Source organism: Vulpes lagopus, chromosome 12 (assembly GCF_018345385.1).
Source record: "Vulpes lagopus strain Blue_001 chromosome 12, ASM1834538v1, whole genome shotgun sequence".
NCBI lineage: Eukaryota > Metazoa > Chordata > Mammalia > Carnivora > Canidae > Vulpes > Vulpes lagopus.
In genome coordinates, this window is record NC_054835.1 from 9572873 (window position 1) to 9582059 (window position 9187).

Below are 9187 nucleotides of genomic sequence, written 5' to 3' on the forward strand. Positions count from 1 at the left end.
ACCAGTCAGATTTCCCGGGGTCCTCAGTGTCCCCGACACAATCTCCCCTTGTGCTCCACCCTTGCCCCACAATGAGGCCATCGTTGTGCCTGATTCCATTTCAGGGCCCGGCTCCAGGCTTTCTCAAACCCCTTCATACCCCACAGGGTCTAAAGAGGGCAGACACAGGGCTGCAAGTGTCCTATGTGGGAAACACCTAAAGCCCAACGAAAACACTCCAAAACAATGTCGCTTAAACTAATATCTCTTCCCCCACGACCAGGTCAGGGCTTCTTCACAGACACACACGCTTCTTTCTCAGCTGGGCTTAGTCCCTTTCGCTGGAGGAAGAAGAAAGTGTTGGAGGGTGTGTGTGTGGGGGGGGAAGAGATGGAGAAAGTATCTCTGACAGCCCCGCGGACAAATAATTTGAATAACTGTGGAAGAGGTTAGGGAAAACTTTAAAAACCTCCCATCCCGACCCACCGGCAGAGACAGCGGCTCCGGACCCCTCCCCGCTAGCCCGTGCCCCCCTCGGCTAATCACCCTCATTAGGAGCCTCATCACCGGCCTAATGAAAGCAAACCGTGTGGAAATCGCCGGTAAACAGTTGGGTCTGTGCTGTAATTAATTCAGTGTCTCTTTTAATCAAACTGAAAGGGAATCGGGCAGCGGCTTGCGGAGCCGTGACATCACCCCCAAAATCGGCCGGAGCCAATCAGCGTCATCACTCCGGGGACACGTGGGCGAGTCCCCTTTAAAAAAAACACACACAACACAACGAAAAAAAAAAAGAAACAAAAAAAAAACCCAGCCCCAAAGTAAAAGTGACACAAGTTCATTTTTTAAAGGAAGGGGGGGAGGCGAAGGCTCGCGCGGAGGACGCGCCGAGAGCTGCGCCCGCGGAGCCGGAGGCGCTGTCCTCGGTGCTGACGGCCCCGGAGCGGTGGGAGCGCGGCCACAGGACCTCCCCGGCCAGGTGCAGCGCCATGCGCCCCGGGCCCCCGCCGCCGCCGCCGCCGCTCTCCGCGGTGCTGACGCCGCCAGGTGCGCTCCGATCCGCCGGCTGGTAGCGCGGCTCGGCCCGCTGCTATCCGCGGTTCTGACCCTGCTGCCCTCGGCCACTGCCAGCCTGGAGGAAGCGTGCGGTTTGGATTCTTTTTTTAAAGCCGTTCTTTATTTAGATTCCAACATCCTCGCATCTCTTCTGTGCCAAAGGGGCGCTCAGGCCGTCCATCTCCCCCTTTGCTCTCCCCAACTTGGCGCACCCTCCCTCCCATTCCTCCCTGACACTCCCACCACCCCCCCTCGGCTCGGCAGCTCGGCGCGATGCTGCAGAAGACGCGCTGAGCCCTTTTGGATCTAATGCGCAGAGGAGGTTGGCCCAGAGCTCCCCGGCTCCCCCAAGGCTGAACTCCATCCAAGGTGCCCGCAGGCTCCCTGCCCGCCTTCCCCATGCCAGCCCGCAGCTAGGGGCAGGGGCAGCGGCGGCTGGGGTTGGGGGTGGGTGGGGAGCTTTTGGGGAGGACAGGTCGCAGCTTGGCTATGGAAGGCTCCAATGGCTTTGGGATCGACTCCATTCTCTCCCACCGCGCGGGCAGCCCCGCCCTTCCCAAGGGGGACCCCTTGCTTGGGGACTGCCGCTCGCCCCTGGAGCTGAGTCCTCGCTCCGAGAGCAGCAGCGACTGCTCTTCACCAGCCTCACCAGGAAGGGACTGTCTGGAGACGGGCACCCCGCGGCCTGGCGGGGCATCAGGCCCAGGTTTGGACTCCCACCTGCAGCCTGGGCAGCTCTCAGCCCCAGCCCAGTCGCGCACTGTGACCTCCTCCTTTCTGATCAGGGACATCCTTGCCGACTGCAAACCACTAGCGGCCTGTGCACCCTACTCTAGCAGCGGGCAGCCGGCCGCCCCTGAGCCTGGGGGCCGTCTTGTGGCCAAGGCTGGGGAGGACTTTAGAGACAAGCTGGACAAAAGTGGCAGTAACGCCTCATCGGACTCTGAGTATAAAGGTAAGAAAACGGGAGAAAACTTGGCAGCAGGGGGGTGGCATGCTACATCTCTAAGAACTGCTGTATTTCTAAAAGCACACAGGGACATGGACATGCTCACTTGGCATTCCCCCGGGGCCTGGGCTGAACCTTTTGGTCTTGTCTGAACCTTTCAGCTGGCCCCGTGGCTATGCCTTTGAGCAACAGAGCCCAGCAGAGAAGTAGAAGAGGGACACTCTGTTTCCCAGGAGGGATTCCCCAAAATGCAAAAAGCGAACTTTCTAAACTTCACCTGGGACCACTCTTCCAGCATCACTGGTGGGCAGGAGCTGTTTCCTATCAGGCTAATGGTTCTCTGGGAAAAAATCTTGCAGAAGCAATGGAAGATTCCCAAGGGTTCTGCTTGAATGCCCTTTTAGAAGAGTAAAAACCTAGCAGGATATTTCAGACGGAGCCTTAAAAACAGTCAGAATTTTCCCCTTTAATCTGAACTTCCAGGCGGGAAGAGGAATTGAGCTTTCCCTCCCGTTGGGCCCAGTGAGATCTGGGCCCTGGGAATCATGCAAAAGAAAGGCTCACTTCAAAGTAGAAACAGCAGCCGCTGGGGAGCAGGTTCAGAGGTCTGGTCAAGAGGGGAGGACCCTGCACGCACCCAGTGGTTCTCACTGAATTTGATTTCAGGTGCATCGAGCAACCAACTTCAGGCTGTGTATGGGGCCCAGAGACTCCCAAGTGACCCTCCCTGCTTCCCCAATATTGGAGCTGCCGTCCCCTCGTTTGCCTTTCCATCTCTGTGAATCTTTTGTTGATGTCATTCTTTTTCCATCCCGTCTTGATCTGGAAGCTAAGATTGGGATTCAAAGAAGGAAAGAGTCCCTAATTTTCTTTCTCACTCCCAGCCACTACCTTGACTTTAGCTCTTTGGCGAGGCCAGAGGTGCAAAATTCTTTCTAGGAAGAAGTCAAGAGGCAGGAGGGAAAGGAGTCTCGGGCTGGCAAGGGAGAAAGCTCTGTGTCCCCATCCAGCAGAAAACTAGGGGCTGGTAGTAGAGGCTGCTCAGAGCTCTTTCCGTCTTACAATTAATTCTGAGAACCCTTTTCATGAGATAAAACTTCCCTAATAAGGCAACCTCTTTATTGTCTTGGGAGCCCTGCACCTGCTCCACCCTATTTGTACAAAGTCTTCAGAAGAATTTAGGGAAGCTCACTTTAACGCTCTCCTCCCAACCAAGAGTTCATTTGTGGACAGACCCTGACCACAAACCGAAATCCATTTGGGATCCTGCTCCACATCTCACTGCTCTCCACTTCCCCACACTAGCTACTGAGAGTCTCCTTCAGCCTCACCGGGCCAGCCATGCCTAGAAAAAGGGCCGGTTGGGCTAGAGAAGCCAGGAAGGAGGAGGTCCAGAGGCATGTAGTCCAGCGACCCTTGTCCCGCCCACCCCACCCACCGCCCCCGGCCCCGTTTAGAGAGGAAAAGAAAACTTGCCCCGGAGAAAAGATAGGTGGGGGGGGGGGCAGTGTAAATATGTATTTATGACATAGTGGCTTGTTATTAATAATTCTCAACGACACCCCAGCATTATGGTTACAGTAAGGGTGAAAATCCCCAATGCTGCTTGCTAACGGCTGGTGCTGGTGGAGGTGAAAGATAGTTTGGCTCTTGTCTCTTTTTATTTCTTTGCCCGTAGGTGGGATTTTGAGGCGCGATTTCGTTTAAGATAATTGGAATATCAATTTTCTTCTCCTGTCCCTGATGATATCTGATCAGGGAGGTGATGAGGGCCGGCTGTCCACATATCACTTAAATAGGTTTGGAGCAGGGGAGGGGGGTGAAGTTCTCCCTACCACCACCACCCCTAGGCACTACTGCCTTTGCACTTACAAAGCTCCCGGGTAAAAGCGGAAACATCAGCTGCTGAGACATTGTCTGGAGCGTTTCTCCAACGTGGAGGCGAGTTTTTCAGGGACCGAATTAGGACGCCTTGTTGCAACAGAGACACACTGAGCGAGCCAGCCAGCCAGCCGGCCAGCCGGGGCGGGCATCTCAGCAATTCAACTCCCCATCCACCTTCCGTGCTAAGAATAATTTCTTCCAAGGAGGGTAGAGAGGGAAGGTCAGCCCCATCCCGTTTTTTGGCATCAAAGGCTCCTCGATCATCACGCTGAAAGAAACCGAAACCAGGCTTTGAAGTAAGGCAGTCTGCGGCTAGGTCCTGCCTACTAGAGCCAGGGTCCGTGGAGAAATCCAGCCAGTGCTTTGCTCGGAGAGGCTGGGTCGGTGGGCCTGGAACTCTGGGGGCATTGAGATGTGGCCTCCAGACCACAGTCTGAGGCTCCACTGGGCTAAGACTGTTTCGGAGGCTGATGATGAGAGGCACCCAGTGCAGATCCAAAGGGTCCAGCCTGTGCCAAAGAAGGATTAGAGAAAAGCCCAAGTATCCAACCCGTTCCTGACACCACAAACTCAACCCCCCATCTCAGCCTAAGAAGCTAGGGATTTCCATACTCAGTCCAGGCCGGTCCATCAAAAAGCAGGGTTTCCACAATATCAAGTTTGAGGTTTGAATAATTGTTTCCTCATGCTCATGTCAACTTTACTTTCGGGCACAGACAACTCAAATTTTGCCCATCCCAACACCTTCTGAGGCTGACGTACCCCAATGCGGCCCCAGCTCAGGGGGGGCAGGGAGAGCCTGGGCCAAGAGCCCTGTGGAAACAGGAGGGAAGCATCCGGTGAGGTTTCGGCAGATCAGGCCCTCCCTGCTCCCCGCCTCTGCGCACCCCGTGCCGGGTGCCGGCGCTCTCCCGGCCGAGAACCTCTGCCTTTCCAGTTGAAAAATCTGGCTCCCTAGCGGCTCAATTAACCGGATTATTGTTTCCTACAGAGAGAAATCAACTTGCATTCAGCTGAACCCTGTCACTGCAAACGCCATGCACAATGAAACTCACCATAAAAGAAAATACGGAAACAGAGGGGGAAGCCCCAGCTCGCACAGCCAGTTTTGGGGACACAGTCTTGTGGGTTGTATCAGCGCGTGAGGGAGAGAAGGAGGGAGATAACTGAGCTTGTTCTATCAAGCATGCGTTTTCAGTGCAGTCGACCAGGAACGAAGGTGTCTGAGGGGGAAAAAAGAAGCCGCCCCTGTCGGGTCCATTCTCAAACCTCAGGAGCCCCGATCGGGCGTTGTATTGACAAGGGAATACGGACAACGGGGACAGGCGCACTGGAGGGGCGAACGCTCATGTATTTTCCCTGGCAGCTCGGGCCGGCGGGGGCAGTCGCTAGGGTTAGGCGTTTCTTAGGACAGTGCTTCGCTGCGGGGTGAACAGGTTTTCGCCTCTCCACGCGGGTTTTTCTCCCCACATTCGGGCTCTCAGCTTCCTCCCTGCCGGGTCCGCACGTGGCCAGAAAATCGGGGTGCGGCTGCAGAGCCCAGACCCACACCCCCCAGGCGCGCACCCAAGCCGCCCACCCGCCAGAACCCCCCCCCCGCCCCCCCTCCCCAGGCATCTCCGCCCGGTCGCCTGGCGCCGTCTCGGTTACTCCTCCGTTGGTCCCTCCAGGGAGCGCAGCGGAGAGCGAGCGGGTCGCGTCCTCTCGCTTTGGATCATTTGTCCCCGGAGGTACCAGTCCTGCTGCTCCTCCGTGAGGGTTTGGGGAGCCCGGAGGTCCCGCTCTCGGAGCCGCGCTCGAGTGCGGCGGGGCCACGGCGGTGGGGAGCCGCGGTTTCCACCAACGGGCAGGCGGGCCAACGAGGGCCAGGCCGGGGCGGGAGGGCGCGGGCAGGCAGGCGGCGAGGCCGGGCCATGACGCACCGCTGTGTCTCCGCAGTGAAGGAGGAGGGCGACCGCGAGATCTCCAGCTCCCGGGACAGCCCCCCAGTGCGCCTCAAGAAGCCCCGCAAGGCGCGCACGGCTTTCACTGACCATCAGCTGGCACAACTGGAGCGCAGCTTCGAGCGGCAGAAGTACCTGAGCGTGCAGGACCGTATGGAGCTCGCAGCTTCACTCAACCTCACGGACACGCAGGTCAAGACCTGGTACCAGAACCGCAGGTGAGGCCTGGCTGCGGGGTGGGGGGTGCAAAGGGCCCTCCCTCCTGTCCTGACTGCCCCTCCAAGGGACCCACTGGGGCACTGCCTGGTGCTGAGAAGGGCCTGAGCCTTCCCTATTCTGTAAAAGTAAGGAAACTCAGGCCTTGGGGTGGGGGTAGGGGGAAGGCCTTACCCAAAGTCCACAGTGAGGGAGAGCCACAGGACTGGGCTCGCTCTCCAGTGCCCAGTCATCCCCCTCAAGGACAGGAGGACAGACACATGGGCCACCAGAGAGGCCCAAGGCCTGCCTGCATCCCAGCCAGGGTCCTACCATCCCCCTCCCTGGGGACTAGCCTTAGCCCCTGTGGGGGCCACTGAGCTCTCCTGGTGGCAGTGCCAAGCCAGGGGTGGGGTGGTGGCCTCCGTATCCAGAATGTCTTGGAGGGTGGGAGTTACTACGTGGCAGTCCTGACGTGTCTGTGTGAGGCTGGGAGGGCCTGTCCGAGCTCTCCTGGGACTCTTCTGGCCTCCTCAGCCTTTACAGTCCTGAAACCTGAGGAAGGAACAGACCCAGCTCCAGCAGCTTGGGGACAGGGTGATTTGGAAACTGGTGGTGGGCACTGGTCTAGAACCTGCTGCTTCCTCATCTCCCTCCCCAACACAGTCACAGGATGAAATCATTCACACACACATCCACGGTCACACCCACACTTGCAGGCGCACACTCACATTGACACAACTCACACAGTCACACACACCCACACATTCAGTGGAGGCTGGAATGGTGCTTTCCACAAACAAGCCTCAGAACACATCTCCCCATTAATAATAAATACCGATTACTGCTCGGGGCATCAATAATTAAGGCCCGTTACAGTAATTACACAATTATGATGATGATGAATAATTCAGGGAAGGAAACGCAGTTGGTGTGGCTGTGCCTGCCTCGGTGGGACTGTGGTCGGCTGGCCCAGCCTCGCTGGCCAGGTGCACCCAGGGGTCCCAGCTGAAGCTCAGGCAATGAACCAGCAGGGCCTCGACTTCCCTGCCACCCCCAACCCCAGGCGGACACTCAGCTGGTGGTCTCCTAATTCGGGTCCCCACAGGCCTGAGAGCTGGGTGCCCGAGGTATCCGGTGTGGTGGAGAGGGTGTGTGCAGCCAGTACTCATACTCCTCAGTGGCTGACTCTGGCCTGGGCGCTTCCACAGAAATCCCCTGCTGCCAACAGGGGCACCTCACGGTGTTTGCATCCACCAGCTCCACGGTTCAGCTGCCGGTTCAGCTGCCGCGGGGCCCCTTTCCACCACTAGCAGACCAACCTCTTCTACCCCTCAACCCCTTGCCCCCACCATACTCTCCCCGGGGTCCGCCTTCCTAAGTCCCCCCATATCCCTGGCTGGATGTGCCCAGGGGAGCCACAAAACCCAGTTCCAAATGTCCCCCGCAATCCCGATCCCGGGAGCAGAGTGTGGTGAGGTTGGAACCCCATCTTTGGGGTCAGGAAGCCTGGCTTACAGCCCCGGCTCTGCCTCTTTGGAAACCATCTCGAAAACTGGCCAACGCCTCAGTTTTCTGATCTGTAAAATAGGGATAAATAGCTATGGAAGGTGGGAAGAAGATCACAGGAACAGGTGCATGTGACACCTGAGCACGGTGCCAGGCACTCCGTTATTTATTGACAAATTCGCGTGATCCCTCTCCGCCTCCCTGCAGGCGCTCTGGGCCAAGCACACGAGACCGGTCGGAGGTCTTCGGGTGCCGCAGCCCTGACCCCGCGGTACGCGTTTATTTCGGTCCCTAGGACTAAATGGAAGCGACAGACGGCAGTCGGGTTGGAGCTGCTGGCGGAGGCAGGCAATTACTCAGCGCTCCAGCGGATGTTCCCGTCGCCTTATTTCTACCCGCAGAGTCTAGTTTCCAACCTGGATCCCGGCGCCGCGCTCTATCTGTACCGCGGGCCCAGCGCGCCGCCGCCGGCCCTGCAGAGACCTCTGGTGCCCCGCATCCTCATCCACGGACTCCAGGGCGCCAGCGAGCCGCCCCCGCCGCTGCCCCCGCTGGCCGGCGTCCTCCCGCGCGCCGCGCAGCCTCGGTGAAGCGCCCGCCCGCCTCCCCGGGGCTCTGCGCGGGGCCCCTTCCGCCTGCCCTTCGGGGGGCGCGGGGTGTCAACGCCCCTCCCCGGAGTCCCAGCCAGTGTCCCCCAAGGGCTGTATGCCAAGTCTCCTGAGGCCCGGACCCAGACTGAGTGTCCCTGAGCCCCCTCCGCGTGCGCCGACCTGTCGGCGCCGTCAGGGAGCCACTTCCACCCGCCGGATGTACATACAGGCACCCCCCCCTTCCCGGCTCCCCAGGGCGCCCCAGCACCTCCTTGGGAGCAGGTGGGGGCGACCCCGGCTGCACTCTCCCCCTTCCCCTCCGTGCTCCAGCTGTACACCCAGCCCTCTCCCCGCACCCCACAGGCGGAGGGGAGCGTGGAGCCCTCCTCCAGCGCCGGGTGGGGCAGAGCTGTACATAAGGTGTGCAAAGTGTATATGAAGTTATTTATTCGTGACCCATGAGCCCGTGACCGTGTCCGTGAATCAGTGAGTCTGTGGCCTGTGCCCTCTTTCCTCCCAGGCGAGGCAGGAAGGGGTCAAGGGGCTTGCCCACCACCCCGACCCCCAGCCCCCACCTCCAGCCTCCTGCCGGGGGCAGCCAGGCCCTCGGGTTCTCTCTCTTTTTTAAATGTCGAAATAAACTTCTTACAAATGACCACGGGCCTGTCGGCGCGCAGCCCTTCTTTCCCACCCTCCTTAAGATCCATTTCCCTTGCTGGGACTCAGCCTTCTTCCATCCTTAGTAAGGAAATAGATTTTTGTCCACCTTTCTTCCCTGGCACTGTGGTCAGGGGCAGGGGCCCGATCGGGCTTGTTGGGGTGCAGGCGCAGGGCCCCCCACATCCCCGGCCTCGACCTTCCTGTCTCTACAGTGAGGTGAGCCCGTGGCTCCCCACTACCCCGCCACCCCCGCCCCCTTCCCTCTCCATCTGGTTTCTCGCTGCTCACAGCCGGTCCCGGGGGCTGGAGCTGGGGTCAGCGCCTGGGCTCGCTCGGCTGCGGGCCGGGCTGCGGTGCCCTCGCTGAGCCGGCTCATTTGGCCGCAACGAGGGCGCCGGCAGCTGGTGACCGGCTCGCCGGGC

At 59.2% G+C, this 9187-nt stretch overlaps 1 protein-coding gene across 1 annotated transcript; it reads left to right on the forward strand.

The window, feature by feature from the left end:
• Window positions 1-1524: 1524 nt before the first annotated feature.
• On the forward strand, window positions 1525-8658 carry BARHL1 (BarH like homeobox 1). Its single transcript, XM_041726904.1, has 3 exons — window positions 1525-1990; window positions 5807-6029; window positions 7811-8658. The coding sequence occupies exons 1-3, from the start codon at window positions 1525-1527 to the stop codon at window positions 8103-8105; spliced, it is 984 nt and encodes a 327-aa protein (XP_041582838.1). The 3' UTR covers window positions 8106-8658.
• Window positions 8659-9187: the final 529 nt, after the last annotated feature.

What these genes read in the sequence shown, in the direction of transcription:
- BARHL1 (XM_041726904.1), top strand. Translation starts at nt 1,525, where the DNA reads ATGGAAGGCTCCAATGGCTTTGGGATCGACTCCATTCTCTCCCACCGC. An exon ending in ATCGGACTCTGAGTATAAAG is followed by an intron (nt 1,991 to 5,806) that starts GTAAGAAAACGG and finishes GTGTCTCCGCAG; the next exon opens with TGAAGGAGGAGGGCGACCGC. An exon ending in ACCTGGTACCAGAACCGCAG is followed by an intron (nt 6,030 to 7,810) that starts GTGAGGCCTGGC and finishes TTCGGTCCCTAG; the next exon opens with GACTAAATGGAAGCGACAGA.